We start from the raw sequence: 16,269 nt of genomic DNA on the forward strand, positions 1-16,269 counted from the left end.
ATACATGAATACATGATTTTTTTGCTGATGGACTTTGCTGTCATGTTACCAAGCTACCTCCTGACTATGCTTTTTTGCTTGGCAGATATGCCATAAGAAAGAAACTTCAGTATTTCTTTCCATCACAATGAATTCTCAATGACTCCATTTCTAGTTAATTCCTAGGGGGAGAGAATAGGTATAGAATTACTAGTTATAGTGAGAATGCTTATTTAAGTAATCTAGCCCATGTAACAATTGCTATTTCTCACTGTCAAGTATACATTTTCTTCTAGAGGCAAACAAGTAAGTTAATGATACAGTCATGTCAGCGATTGCTGAATAAGGTCACAGATCAATATTAGAGCCAAAGTTTCATAGTAACATGAGTGTGAGTGAGATAACTGAGTCACTATATGACATTCAATCATGAAACTACTGAGCTTAAAATAACTGTTGCTTTAGTTGTAATTTCCAGGAATTATTAAAAATTTATTATTATGCCTGGAGTTGTCTGTTCACTTTTTTTTTTTTTTTTTAACAGGCAGAGTGGACAGTGAGAGAGAGAGACAGAGAGAAAGGTCTTCCTTTGCCGTTGGTTCACCCTCCAATGGCCGCTGCGGCCGGCGCACCACGCTGATCCGATGGCAGGAGCCAGGTACTTATCCTGGTCTCCCATGTGGGTGCAGGGCCCAAGCACTTGGGCCATCCTCCACTGTACTCCCTGGCCACAGCAGAGAGCTGGCCTGGAAGAGGGGCAACCGGGACAGAATCTGGCGCCCCGACCGGGACTAGAACCCAGTGTGCCGGCGCCGCAAGGCGGAGGATTAGCCTAGTGAGCCGCGGCGCCGGCTGTCTGTTCACTTTTAATATATTAACTGATTTAGTGTTCACAAGAGGCCTCTCAGTTAGGAACCCTAATTTTTTAAGTGTTAAAACAGAAGCACAGGAAGGCTACACATCATCCATAAGTTCATAGAATAGAAAGATAAAAGTCATGATTCAATCTCAAGTAGCCTGGCCCTAAACCCTTCATAAAACATTAACCTATACAAATTTACATCATAAGCAAGGATTTTATTTTGGTAATGTACCACTGTAAATCAAAGTTTTATTGATTTTTAATTTTTGCTTTATTTAATGTTATATATTTAAACGTTTTTAGAGTAGGACAAAAACAGGGTATTCAAGTATTAACAATTTTATTAACTTGTATATATTGAAGTAGCATTAAAAACACAGTTAAATGCCACTTCCCTGACAAAGTCTTCCTAAATCACACTTTACTAGATGCAACTGATTCACTTCTTTGCCTCTCCATGCTATGTAACTCTCTTAAAGCTGGAATTGAGCTCTGCATTTTACATTTCACATTCTACTCTAACCGGAACAGGTTATATCTCAGCTCATCACTATACCTGTGTATTGACTGAGAAGCACTGGTACACACCTCAGCATAAATGCCACCTGCTTTCCTGAAGTGTGGCTCCAGAGTGCAACCTGAGAAAGGCTTAACTACACAAAAGGTTGGCAGACATAATCTCATTATTACACAAAACTGAAAGGCCTGGATTCTAATCACAGCTCTACCTGTCAGTGACTCACTATGGAATCTTATCTGAGCCTCCTTCTGCTAACAAAAAGAAAAACATTGGTGACACCAGGCAAAATAACCTGCTATATACAGCATATGCCAGTTATGGCTTTCTACCCTCCTAGTTAAGGCTAAAGGTATTGTAATATTAAAACACTCTAGTTCCTATTTAAAAATTAAACCTTGGGGTTAGTGATTGGCATAGCAGTTGAAAACACGGCTTACGACACCTACATTCCAAATTAGAGTGATGTGCACCGTGAGAAAAAGCAGGTAATTGCTCAAGTGATTGGTCCTTGCTCCCCCACATGGAAGACCTGGATTGAGTTCTCAGTTCCTGGCTTCAGCCACCCTGAGTCCTGGCTATTGAAGACATTTAGGGAGTAAATCAGCAAATGGGAGCTTGCTCTGTCTGTCCATGTCTGTCTGTCTCTAATAAAAATAATTAAAATTAAACCCTAAATAAGAGACCTTTTAGAAATGCAAAATTCCTTTTGTAAAGAACTATTTTTCCATTCTTGGCCAATACAAATCAGCCCCATAGAACAAATCTTGACTGTAACTTTCTCCCTTGACAATGTTACTCCTGCTAAAGAGCTGAATTTGCTTTCCAATATTTACCTCCTCTATAGATTTTTTTTTTTAAGATTTATTTTATGTATTTGAAAGTCAGAGTTACACAGAGAGGAGAGGCAGAGAGAGAGAGAGGTCTTCTATCCGATGGTTCACTCCCAAGTTGGCCGCAACAGCCAGAGCTGTGCCGATCTGAAGCCAGGAGCCAGGAGCTTCCTCCAGGTCTCCCATGCAGGTGCTGGGGCCCAATGATTCGGGCCATCTTCTACTGCTTTCCCAGGCCATAGCAGAGAGCTGGATCGGAAGTGGAGCAGCCGGGACTAGAACCGGCGCCCATATGGGCCAGGGCTTTTACCTGCTGCGCCACAGCGCCAGCCCCCCTCTATGGATTTTTAGATTCCTGTAGCCCCGTGATAAACCACCGAGTTCTGTAGATTTTACCCCTCAATGTCTACAGAATCCATTTTCTTTATCACCATCCTTACTAATACAGACCAGAAGCTCTCAAAGTGTAGTCCCCACAACAACAATATTAGCATCACCTCGAATCTTGTAAAGAATGCAAATTATTAGGCCTCATTCTAGCAATCTGCAGTTCGGTAAGCTCTCCAGGTGATTCTGATATTCAGACGGTTCTAACTTAAACTGTCTGAAACAGGATGCTAACTTGTCTCCACTCCCAGGCCACTTCCCCTATTTAATGCAAATCACATGCCTCCACAGATTTCATTAGTGATTTTCCCTTTACTGGAATTATGATTTAAAACGTACTGTTTTGTTAAACTTCTGTTTTAGGTTTATTTACATGTACATATTCATATTTGATGAATAAGAAATATATGTAGTTCTCATTACAGGTCATAATTTTAAAACATCAAAAAACACTTGCCTTCTGTAGTGGTTCTCAAATTCTCACTCCCTCACCAGGGAGTACTTTCATGATTTAGATTTTAAATCTGTAGGTCTGGCAGGGTCCTGAGATTCTGTGTTTCTAACCAGCTCCTGGGTGATGGCCAGATTATCCATGGGTGGACCTCACTTTCCTGCCTAGAAGCGGTCAACTTCGTAATCTTAGGACTTTTAACTTGTCATTTTAGCTTAACCATGGTGTAAGTTTTACTGAACCCAGATAGGGCACATGTAAAGCATGCTAGAAAAATCCTGCTGAATGAATGTTCAGTGATTTGGGATATGGAGTTGTTCTAGCTAACTGGAGGGAAAACAAAAAACCTTTCTGCTTTTAACTTTGGTGGTTGGCCATCTTTAAACATCCGTTTCCTGGACCAATGTTGTTTGGAAGACTGCCCAAGTACTTGGACAGCTGCCACCCACATAGGAGACGTAGATGGAATTCTTAGCTTCAGGTTTCAGCTTGGCCCAGCCCCAGCCCTTGTGGCCATTTGGGGAGTGAACCAGAAGACAGATCTCTTTGTGTAACTCTGCCTTTCAAATCAATAAAATAAATCTTAAAAAAATTGTTTTGTGGGTTAAGCTAACTGTGGTAACATCAGTATCCCATTCTTAGTGCTGGCTGGAGTCCTGGCTGCTCAGCTTCTGATCCAGCTCCCTGCTAATTTGCCTGGGAAAGCAGTGGAGGATGGACCAAGTGCTTGTAATCCTGTCACCCACGTGGGAGACTCCGATGGAGTTCCAGGCACATTTTTTGGTCTCTTTTTGATGAAGTTGAAGCATGTTAAAAAAAATCTTCTGAATCTATTCCTTTTTTTTTTTTTTTTTTTAACAGGCAGAGTGGACAGTGAGAGAGAGACAGAGAGAAAGGTCTTCCTTTGCCGTTGGTTCACGCTCCCCAGTGGCCGCCGCGGCTGGTGCGCTGTGGCCGGTGCACTGCACTGATCCGAAGGCAGGAGCCAGGTGCTTCTCCTGGTCTCCCATGGGGTGCAGGGCCCAAGCACTTGGGCCATCCTCCACTGCACTTCCGGGCCATAGCAGAGAGCTGGCCTGGAAGAGGGGCAACCGGGACAGAATCCGGCACCCCGACCGGGACTAGAACCCGGTGTGCCGGCGCCGCTAGGCGGAGGATTAGCCTAGTGAGCCGCGGCGCCGGCTTAAATCTAATTAATCAGGCCTAACCAAAAAACTCAGTGTTATAATGGAGAAATTCATTCTCCGAAACCAATTAGAAGCTTACCCTGTGTAAGGAGCAGGTCTAGGTACTGGAGCTAAAGAGATGAGAAGAGAGTCTCTCCTAGAAGTATTTTGTTTAAAGGATTCTGCTGCGTATTTCACTATCTCTGTAGCTAATCAGCTGGGGGATTGCTGCTGGATCTTTCCCACTGATTTCTAAGTAAAGAGAAGACACTTTTTTGCTTTCTTTGTAACTTTCCATAGCGCCTGGAAATGTGCTCTGGAGGGCATCAAGTAAAACAGCTGATAAATGTTGATGACTAAACAATTCTTTCATTCACTAAATTAATTATTAAACAGAAAATGAAACAGTTGGCCCAATCTATGCCATTTTGTTATTTAATGGAACATTCATTTGTACAATTATAATAACCAGCTAAATCACCCTTAGCTTTATACAAATGTGGAGTTTGTTGAGGATCAACTATTCTTGACTATTCTATTCACTCTCCCTCCTTTCGACAGATACACAGGGAAGATGAGAAACTTAGTCTACTTTTTTTTTTTTTTTAACAAAATTTCCCACAGTATCCTATGCCAACATTAAACTATTCTCAGCACTGCACACATATCAAATGAACTTTGGGTGAGAAATTTCTGGCCCTCATCTCAACTTCAGGTCTGTTCTTCCATTGGTAATACCCATTTTTGTTTTAGAGGTAACATGGTCTTAAATATACTTTAAAACAATTAATTAATAAAATACCTATACTGAGAAAAAAATTTTCATTTTCAATGAGGAAAATAAAACTGCATGCAGTTATTTAAGAACTTAAAACCAAGATAATATATGGGCATTATTTAAAGAGACTGGAAAGATTAAATTGATAGCTGATAATAACTCATGGGAAATTTATAGATCATGATACTTCTATCTGTTATCTAAAATAGATGGTGGTAAGTAAGAGACACATTTATAGGTTAATTACTAATAACTAGCAAAAGTGAGTAGAAAAAATGAGTAAATTTTACAACATAGAAAAATAACCTATGTGAGGAGAAAGAAAAGTCCACTAAATGTGAATATAGGCTAATAAAGAAATTGCATCATTCTATAGAGACTTCAGAGCCAATAAGTGAATACTTATGAACATGAAAGGGATAAAGTGAGCAGAATAGTTGGGAAATTTAATGGTTATGGTTTGACACTTATAGAGACAACATGGGTGAGTGAGGCAACACAGATTTTTTCACAATATTTCTTAAGGAATGGGATCCAGAACGAATTTTGGAACTCTTAGAAAAGAAACTGGAGTCAAAGGAATATAGGCCTAGATAGAACACAGAGGATATGCTTCTTGTTCTCTTGTACACACTCCATTTTTTTCTTCTTTTTTGTATTCTTTTTAAAATTTTTTTAAGATTATTTATTTATTTATTTGAGAGGTAGAGTTACAGACAGTGAGAGGGAGAGACAGAGAGAAAGGTCTTCCTTCCGTGGTTCACTCTCCATACGGCTGCAACGGCCAGAGCTGCGCTGATCCAAAGCCAGGAGCCAGGAGCTTCTTCTTGGTCTCCCACGTGGGCACAGGGGCCCAAGGACTTGGGCCATTCTCGACTGCTTTCCAGGCCATAGCAGAGAGCTGGACTGGAGGAGGAGCAACCGGGACTAGAACCAGGGCCCATGTGGGATGCCAGCGCCGCAGGTGGAGGATTAACCTACTGCGCCACAGCGCCCACCCCTCTTTTCTGTATTCTTTATCTTCTTCCATCCCTGTCTTCTATTTCTGCTTTTCCTTTTCCTGGCATTTTCCTTTCTCTTCTTTTGCACATCATTTCCTTAACTGGCTAGAGCATAAACATAAACATCTCATCCTTCAAAATATGCCTTATGTATCTTTGAGATATATATATATTTATTTGTAATGTCTCTTATTTCTTATATTTTGATAAAGTGAGTTACTTTGTTATAAAATTTTAAAGTTAGGTAAGCTGAGGTTTTTAGACATTTGCTTTTTTCTTCACTGACTTTTAAAAAAAAGATTTATTTACTTGAAGGCAGAATTTGAGAGAGAGAGAGAGAGAGAGCGAGAGAGAGAGATTCCATCTGCTGGTTCACTCCCCAAATGGCTGCAATGGCCAGGGCTGGCCATGCCTATGCTAGGAGCTTGGAACTCCATGCACGTCTCCCATGTGGTGGCAGGGCCCACGGATTTGGCCCATCCTCTGCTGCTTTATCAGGTGCATTATCAGGAAGGTGGGTGGGAAGTGGAGCAACAGATCCTCATCCAGTGCTCATAGGAGGTGCTGGCACTGGAGGAGCTGGATCTACTGTGCTACCTTTGACATTTATCTCCTACCATCTATCACTACCTCTCAAGCCATTTTTGAAAACTTGACAGGTCTTTCAATAATATTTCTCTGTGAAGCAATTACCTACATTAGAAAGGTTCCTCATCTCAGACTATATCTAATAAATTCTTTCCCAGTGGCATTTACATCCTGTTTTCCTCTTTTCTCTCCTGTTTTATATAAAGACTAATTTTAGCTTTTATATAAAACCACACATACAATCTATTGCTAGTTCACCACATCACTTTCTTTTCAGGACAAGTAATTCTAGCTTCTCATTTAGCTTTTAGGAGGCAGTACAGTACACTGGTTAAAAGCAGGGGCTCCAAATTCAGATAGATCAAAATTTTAGTCCCTGACACTTAATAGTTGTATGCTGCTTGACTTCACCAAGGCTCAATTTCTTAGAAGCTATAAAGTGAGTACAGTAATCATACTCACCTCATTACGTAAGCATACTATTAAAAAAGGTAAATCAAAGTTCTTAGCATGCTACTATGTTGTTTTAGCTGCTTAAAAATTTCTCACTATTCTCATTTTGCAAGAATCTACCTTTAATCACAATTTTTCAAACAATATGGCTCTTTTCTTAAGTCCTATACTGTTCAAATCCTTCTTAAGTCATGAAGGCTAGGATCCAGTGATCTGAAGACAAGAGGATTTATATGCAAAAATATTAAGCTGCATACATCTTAACTATATGCTACATCTTTAACAATCCATTCTCAATTTCCTTACTGTACCATTGCCACGTTGATGAAATAAGCTGCTTCTAAACTTTTTAATATCCTTTTTAGGTGACAGTTGGATTATCAGTATTTCCACCTCAGAGATTGATAAGTCGTATATAGGAGAAGCTTAATGGAATGAAGAAAGGCAAAATACTCATTAAGAAGATCTAAAACAATGCCATTCATAGTATGTTTATATTCTGCATCAACTATGACAACTTAGATTTTTGAATTTGTTTGGGTAGCTTTAATAGCTACTTTTTCTTATTTTCTTTTCTGAGGACTAAGCAGAGTGATAAAGTCTCGTGAAGAGGTATTCAGAATCATACCACTGAGCTTGATCTCTCAAATACTGAGATGCCAAATGAGGAAAAGGTGGAAGTTCTCTCTGCTTTCCTTTGTAACTCTGCCTTCATGTAGGCTACCAAATGGACTGGATGGCAGAGAGTGGCCAATAAGATAGAAACTAAGAGGGCCAAAAGACTTCACGCTTATAACTAATTAGTTAAACTGCATAAGAAGCAATTCAAAGGGGAGAATTCAAAACAAAACCATACTAAGAAATATTTTAAAAGGATATATCTGTCTTACAGAGGCATTGAGACAACTACTTAATTCTCTCAATGAAGACTTCCCTTAGTCTGTATTTCATTCACCTATTTTACCTTTTCCCTTAGCCCTCACACCCTATTCAAGTCATAAGAAAAAAAAGGGAATAGTTTTTCTCCTCTTCTGACCATGACAGCATGGTCCATCTGGAGAAGGTGGGGCTACTGTCATGACAACACCTTATGATAGTTCAAATTTCCTTCTACTTAAGTCTTGCCCTTTACTCTTGCTAATCTCCACCTCTTGCAATTGATAATATCATAGTGACACTACAGTCGATGGTGAGGAACAAAAGTGGAAAGTAGGGCTAGAGTTATATTTTGCCTTTTAATAGCTTTAAAAGTTCTTATTTTGCCTATTTTCTGATTTATTCTAGGTTTATTCTAAATTTTAAGAACATGGATTTGTGGACCTATCAGTCAATCTTTTTAGGTTTATCTGACTTTCCTAACTTGTTCATTGAAAACTGTCTTAGAGAATAAAGATTTATTTTTATTTATTTATTTTTGTTTGGATTTCTTTTTTTAAAAGCTTTTATTTAATAAATATAAATCTCATAGGTACAGTTTTAAGAACATAGCAATTCTTTCCCCCATACCCCACCTACCCGCGCTCCCATCCCACCTCCTACTCCCTCTCCCATCCTATTCTTCATTAAGATTCATTTTTAATTATCTTTATATACAGAAGATCAACTCTATACTGAGTAAAGATTTCAATAGTTTGCACCCACACAGACACACAAGGTATAAAGTACTGTTTGAAGACAGGTTTTACCATTAATTCTCATAGTACAACTCATTAAGGACAGAGGTCCTACATGGGGAACCAAGTACACAGTGACTCTTATTGTTGATTTAACAATTGACACTCTTATTTATGACATCAGTGATTACCCGAGGCTCTTGTCATGAGCTGCCAAGGCTAAGGAAGACTTTTGGGCCCACATACTCTGTCAGTATTTAGACAGGACCAAAAGCAAAGTGGAATTTCTCTCCTCCCTTCAGAGAAAGGCACTTCCTTCATTGATGGCCCCTTCTTTCCACTGGGATCTCACTCACAGAGATCCTTCATTTAGATCATTTTTTTGCCACAGTGTCTTGGCTTTCCATGCCTGAAATACTCTCATGGGCTTTTCAGCCAAATCTGAATGCCTTAAGGACTGATTCTGAGGTCAGAGTGCTGTTTATGGCATTTGTCATTCTATGAGTCTGCTGTGTGGTCTGCTTCCCATGTTGGATCATTCTCTCCTAGAAAAGATTTTTAAAAGATCTGGCCCCTCCCCTTAAGGAAATTCCAGATAATAATATAATCAATGATTATCATGTCTCAGTTTAGGTGTTAACCAGATGAAATGGGAGAACATTAGAAAGATTTCAAATCAAATTGTACATCAAGTTTTCACCTATATAAGTGGGTTAAAAGGGTCTGGGTCTGGAATAGACTTAATGCCTATCCTCCTTTCTTGCTTTTCTTTCAGGTGAGGGTAACACTGTCCTTCATGCCTAATGGTAGGGTGGCAAATAATGACTGATTGAATGTTTCTCCCATTCGACTACACAATCAGCATTATTTCTAGATCCAAAAATTAGCAGGCAGGAATCTTCCCAAGGAAGGGACTGGGGGTAGGAGCTACAGTCTGGGGAGAAAAGAAATAGCGAAGGAGGCCGAAGCCAGTTCTCACCGAGAGGATCTTATCACCCTCCTGGAGCCGCCCATCCAGGGCTGCAGCCCCATTCTCTTTGATGCGGCTGACGTAGATCCCACTGTCATTGGAGACATACTGTTGATCTGTCCCACCGACGATGTTGAAGCCCAGCCCTGAGAAAATCATGGAGGAGTGAGGGAGATGGGGGTAAAGAAGAAAGAAAGGAATTAGAAAGAAGAGGAGAAAGAAAAAGAAAATGCCTAGCAGGGATGAAAGGCTAATGGACAGGGGAGGCTGGTGAGTCAGACTGTGATGTAGCTACTGAATAGTCATAGGTGAGGTATGTAGGTAATACCAGTAACAGATGTCAAGAGTATGCAGAAATGCCAACTCAAACCAAGCAGGACTAAAAATAAAAACATAGTGATCAATAGGATTTATTGAATATATAAAGAAAGATTTATACAAGATTTAGTTAAAGAATAATGGGATTCTTGCTTCTGCTCACAATTGATTTTGATCTCATTCATGGCATTCAGAGTACCCCATTCCTGATATTCCTAATCTTAATTTAACATGGTTAATTGTCTTCAAGAGACAAAGCTATGCTTTTACCAATAATTACATAAACTTTTCTTAATTTACTAGGATATGACCAAATAAAAAGCAACAGGAAATGGGTCTCTGCAGCTAGAGGACAAAAAGAAGTCTTTAAGATACAAAATAGAACTTACAAGGGCAGACATTTGGTGTACTGGTTAAGACATTCATGTCCCACATCAATGTGCCTAGGTTCAATATCCTACTCTAGCTCCTAACTCCAGCTTCCTGCCAATGCAAACCCTGCGAGGCAGTATGTGATGATTCACCACGTGGGAAGCCTGGATGAGATTTTGAGCTTCTGGCTTTAGTGTGGTCTAGTCCTAGCTGGCCACTGGGGACATCTGTGGGTAAATCAGCAGACAGGAGTCTTCCCTTTCAATAAATAAATAAATAGATAAATAAATAACAATTTCTGTAAGATGACTACTTTAACTTCCTTGAATGATGGAGTATGAAAAAATATGAGTTTTAAATTACTGAATGGTCTTCTTTCCTATCACAGAAAGTGGTATTGAAGGGGAGGGATAATTTGAGATGAGGTGGAAAAGGACTTAGAGCCAGATTATGGAAGACTCTGAAATGATTTCAAAATTGTCGCAGGTTTGGGATAGAGGCTGAGGCCAACCAGCCTCTCCCAACACTGCAACAAACTATTAAGAGACAACCTTTCAATGAAACATAACATTCTGACCATAGTTAGAATCTCTCACTAAACTATGGCTATCTCTGGGAATCTTGGGAATAGGAAGCAACTGTTAAACAGCTGAAGGCAATACAGTATAGTTGACCACTAAATAACATGGGGGTTAGGGGTGCCAACCTCGCATTCCTTTACCCCTACCATGCAGTCACAAATCCACATATAGGCCGGCGCCGCGGCTCACTAGGCTAATCCTCCGCCTAGCGGCGCCGGCACACTGGGTTCTAGTCCCGGTTGGGGCGCCAGATTCTGTCCCGGTTGCCCTTCTTCCAGGCCAGCTCTCTGCTGTGGCCAGGGAGTGCAGTGGAGGATGGCCCAGGTGCTTGGGCCCTGCACCCCATGGGAGACCAGGAAAAACACCTGGCTCCTGGTTCCTGCCATCGGATCAGCACGGTGCGCCGGCCGCAGCGCGCCAACCGCGGCGGCCATTGGAGGGTGAACCAACGGCAAAGGAAGACCTTTCTCTCTGTCTCTCTCTCTCACTGTCCACTCTGCCTGTCAAAAATAAATAAATAAATAAATAAAAATCCACATATAAATTTTTACTTCTTGTGACAGCAAACAACAGAGGGCAATGAAATTATGGAGTTTTTGATTAATACTGCTTCTTTATGTTTGCTTATATTTCTTTGGACTGCAAATGGGGCCATGTATAGTTCAAGTTTTTGTGCAGAAGTTTCAATAAATACTAACTTTTTACAGATTTGTGTAAATTTTATGGTAGTAGATGATAAACTCTTTTCTACATAAATCTTATGGACTCATGACATATCTAATTTTTTTCTCAGTATTTCCAGGCTATGTGGTTCATCTGAGAGGTTTTTAAAAAAAGAAAGAAAAGAAACCCACATATAAGTGGACCTGCACAGTTCAAACCTGTTGTTCAAAGGTCAAATGTGGTTAGCAAAACGAGGGACTTTGCCTTTGCTACTGGTTACTTAAAGCTACAGAACAATGTCTTAAAAAAGTGGAGGAAATCTTACTGAATTTATTATAACAAATTAATATGGTGTCCCACAGAGTCATATTAATTAGGTACCCATTTACTACCCATTATCGCTTTTGTTTAAACAAATCAAACCACTCAACATGAGTCCTGGATTGACCTGAAGCCTTTTCTTCAGCCAGATGTATATAGAACTACGCTTATCTATACTCCAATGCATTGCTACAATAAATGGGAATCACTGGAGCACTAAGCAGTGGCATTACATGGGCCCTCTGGATACCTATATAATCCTCAGATTATTTATTCAATAAAAATTATTTATCATTTACTTTGTGTCAGGCACTGTGTTATGATCTGAGGAAGACATAAAGTTAAAGTGGCCAGTCCCTGCTTTAATCACACACATAAATGTATCCCTTTCCCTGTCTCTTTTAGCTACTGCAGAAGCAAATCAAAGTCAGAAGAACTGGTTCCAAGTTCAACTCCATAACTTACCTGACATGTGGACTGCAGCAAGTCAGTTTACCTCTGATCCTCAACTTCCTTTTCTGTAAAATAAGGATTACAAATTCTGCCCTCTCTACCTCAAAGGGTAAATGTTAGGACCAATAATATAAAACCTAAAAAAATTATAAAGTACATAGTAGTTGCTTTCTATTAGGATAAGGCACTAGGAGTAGCTGTCAATAAATTAGTGGCTGTTATAGATCAAAACTAATTTGATGTAGGAAAGATGAATAAATATGTAATATAAATGTGATATCTCCTAGATGATGGAAATACATTAAAAAGTCTATCTGTAAATAGAAAAGACCGGACTAGAACTCAAACTTACTAAAATTAAGTATGTCTAAAACCTGTGACCTAGATAGCCCCCTTATGAGTAGTTTATAGCATGGGTGGTCTTTAAAATCTGCACCAATCTTTTGGCATATTCACCAACCCATTGGAACACATGCTTGCTGGAAATAACCAAAGGGAGAAAGGTATCCAATATTTAGCTGCTAATTTTTGGCTATATTCCAGGAAAATCTTCTCCAAGTGAGGTGATCACAAATCCAGGTTTGTCTTAACAGTATTGGTATACACCTATTGCCCCAGGGTAATTGTAGGATTCCCCTTTAATTTCAAAAGCATCCCAGTTGAAACAAATGTGATGATCCCATCTATAAATGGTAATGTAAAAATATGTTCATTAGGGGCAGATGTTCGGCCTAACAATTAACAAGCCAGCATCACATATTGGAGTGCCTGAGTGTGACACTGGCTCCAGCATTGGAGTGCCCGAGTATGATACTGGCTCCAGCTCCTGAATCCAACTTCCTGCTAATGACGCAGACCCTGGAAGACACCACACACGCCCCCTGCACCCAAGAGGTGGAGGATATGCCAGCTTGGAGAGTTAGGGTGAGGGTAGACTGCAGCAGCCTGTGCCACTGGTAATACTGCCAGAGGGACAGCTTTGTGGATCACACTGTCTTTGAGTCTGGCCTGGAGCCCTAACAATGGGGCAGGGTAACTGCCTAACTATGCAAAGAAAAAAGCATGTTTCTTTCTCCCCATTACCCTACAAGGGTGCCTGGCAACTGGCGGGGAGAAGGTGCTGTTTTGACAACACTAAAGGCTGTAGTGGCTCTTGTGTGTAGGTTAAACCAAGACATTTTAACAGAGGGAAAAATCTGTGTTACTCCCTGATTTTGAGTCTAGTGGGGAGGTTTGAGAGGAGGCTGGGTACCCACGTAGGGCTATGAGGTACCTCCAGTCTCTCAACATATCACAGGCTCTGAGGCTCAAACCACCAAGGCACAGTACACACAGGCAGCTGGCTCTGGGATCGCCTCTGCTCTCTACATGGACAGGACAGACCTGTGAGGCAGAGCAAATCCTCTGCACCCCATGACGGTGGGAGCCTTGTGTGTTGAGACTGTGGGAACTCTGTGACCGCACGGAAGTAGGTAGCTGGGTCTCTGGGCAATCAAAGGCTCAGAGCTCCCTGACTGCCTGGAACGGGTCACTGCAGAGGGATCCATGCTCACACAGAGCACTGCACAGATTCTTTGTGCAGTTCATGCAGCAGCATAGGTGAGTGTTGTACCCAGTGTGGGCTAACCTCAGTCATTGATCACCTTGGAAGAGAGGAGGTGAAGTAGTGGTTACACCAATAGGGGTGATCATACCCTCTCCCCTGCTGATGATAGAGATCTTATACACCCAACTTGGGTGTCAGGCTGGGTCTTAACCCACCCTGGAGCACTGGCCAGGGTGGGTTAATGAAAGAGCAAACATTCCACCAAGCTCTGCATAGTTAAAGAGAAAATCCATCAGAGGAGAAAACCAACAAGTATTTCCACAAATGCCTAAAAATAAATGAAAATATTCAAGAGACAAGAATAGGGAAGACAAGATGACTCCCCCAAAGAAACTCAAAAACACTTCTATTAGAATGTGAAGAAAAAGAGATTGATGAAATGCCTAAAAAGGAATTCAGAAGAATGATCATAGGATTACTCAGAAGCAATGAGAGCAAATTCATGAGTTAAAGAAATCCACAGGTGACATGGAGGAAAAATTCTCCCCATGAGATTGAGATTTTGAAGAGAAAAAAACCTGAAATATTAGAAATGAAGAATTTAATATGTCAAATAAAAATACAATGGAAAGCCTTAACAACACACTTGGTGAGAAGGAAGAAAGAATATCAGAGCTAGAAGACAAATATTTGAAATAGCTCAGATAAAAAAAAAAGAAATTTAAAAAATTAAAAATAATGTTTGAGATTTATGGGGTATTATCAAATGACCCAATATTGAGTCTTAGGAGTTACTGAAGGTATGGAAAGACAGAATGGATTAGAAGGCTATTAAGTGAAATAATTACAGTAAACATCCCTAATATGGAAAAAGAAAGTGATGTCCAAGTATACGAGGCACAGAGAACTCCTAACAGACATAACCAGAAAAGATCTTCACCAGAACACACTGTAGTCAAACTTTCAACAGTAAAACAGTAATGGGGGACTTCAACACTCCACTTTCATCAGTGGACAGATTAACTACACAGAAAATCCACAAAGAAACAAAGAGCTAATCTACACTATGGAACAAATGGATCTAACTTGCATCTACAGAATTACTCATCTTATAGTTTCAGAATACCTATGCTTTTTATCAGTATATGGAATTTTCTCTAGGATAGACCATATGCAAATCTCACCAAATTAAAAAAATTTGAAATCATACTATGCATCTTTCCTGACCACAATGGAATGAAGCTGAAAATTAACAACTGAAGAATCTCTAGAAAATATACAAACACATGGAGACTAAATAACACACTCCTAAATGAACTGTAAATCACAAAATAAATCAAAAGGGAAATAAAAAAAATTCAAGAAAAGAATAAAGATGACAACAGAACATATCAAAATGTCTAGGATACAGAAATGCAGCATAAGCAATGTTAAGAGGGAAGTTTACTGCAATTGGTGCCTACATCAAGAATATGGAAAGGCATAAAATAAATGAGCTATCAAAGAATCTCAAGAACCTAGAGAAAACAACAAACCAAACCAAAAATTGGCCAGAGGAAAGAAATAATTAAAATTAGAGAGGAAATAAACTAAATTGAAAACAAAAAAAATTACGAAAGATCAGTGAAGGGCTCGATTTTTGAAATAATAATCAAAATTGATAAACCATTGGCCCAAGTAACCAAAAAAAGAGGCAATAGACCCAAATTAATAAAATCAGAGAAGAAAAAGGAGATATAACAACAGATACCACAGAGATAAAAAGAGTCATCAGAAATTCCTACAAACAGCTTAAGCCAACAAACTGGAAAGTCTAGAAGAAATGAATAGATTCCTGAATATCCAATCTACCAAAATTAAGTCATGAAGACATAGAAAACCTAAACAGACCAATAATCAAGAAGAGATTGAATCAGTGATAAAGACCCTCCCAATAAAGAACAACCCAGGACCAGATGACTTTACTGCTGAATTCTATAAGGCTTTTAAAGAATAATTAATTCCAATTCTTCTCAAGTTATGCAAAATAATTGAAAGGCAAGGTTCCTCTCAAACTCCTTGATGAGGCCTACATCATCTTAATTCCAAAGCCAAGAAAAAGATAGAACAAAGAAAGAAAACTATAGGCCAACATCACTGATGAATATAGATGCAAAATTCCTCAACAAAATACTAGCTAACTGAATTCAACAACACATCAAAAAGGTCATTCACCTGAACCAAGTGGGATTTATCCCAGGTATGCAAGGATGGTTCAACATACGAAAATCAATTAAATGTGATACATCACATTAACAAATTGAAGAATAAAAGGTATAGATTATCTCAATAGATGCAGAGAAAACATTTGATAAAACACAATATCCTTTCATGATAAAAACCTTAAGCAAATTAGGTATAGAAGGAACATTCCTCAA

At 39.6% G+C, this 16,269-nt stretch overlaps 1 protein-coding gene across 4 annotated transcripts in view; it reads right to left on the reverse strand.

Annotated features, from left to right (window-relative positions):
- SYNJ2BP (synaptojanin 2 binding protein) overlaps positions 1-16,269 on the reverse strand; it is a 48,560-nt gene that overhangs the window by 14,067 nt on the left and 18,224 nt on the right. For 2 of the 4 annotated variants that reach the window (XM_070065168.2, XM_089322208.1), the window contains exons 2-3: positions 12,319-12,371; positions 9,608-9,744 (exon numbers count right to left, since the gene is read on the reverse strand). In XM_070065168.2, coding sequence (XP_069921269.1) covers positions 9,608-9,744; positions 12,319-12,325 — 144 coding nt within the window. In that variant the 5' untranslated portion in view covers positions 12,326-12,371. The remainder of the gene's footprint in view (positions 1-9,607; positions 9,745-12,318; positions 12,372-16,269) is intronic. The other 2 variants (XM_002721658.6, XM_089322207.1) reach the window with 1 other exon arrangement.

Source organism: Oryctolagus cuniculus, chromosome 20, assembly GCF_051225735.1.
Source record: "Oryctolagus cuniculus isolate XC-2025 breed Fujian yellow rabbit chromosome 20, ASM5122573v1, whole genome shotgun sequence".
In the NCBI taxonomy this organism is placed as follows: domain Eukaryota; kingdom Metazoa; phylum Chordata; class Mammalia; order Lagomorpha; family Leporidae; genus Oryctolagus; species Oryctolagus cuniculus.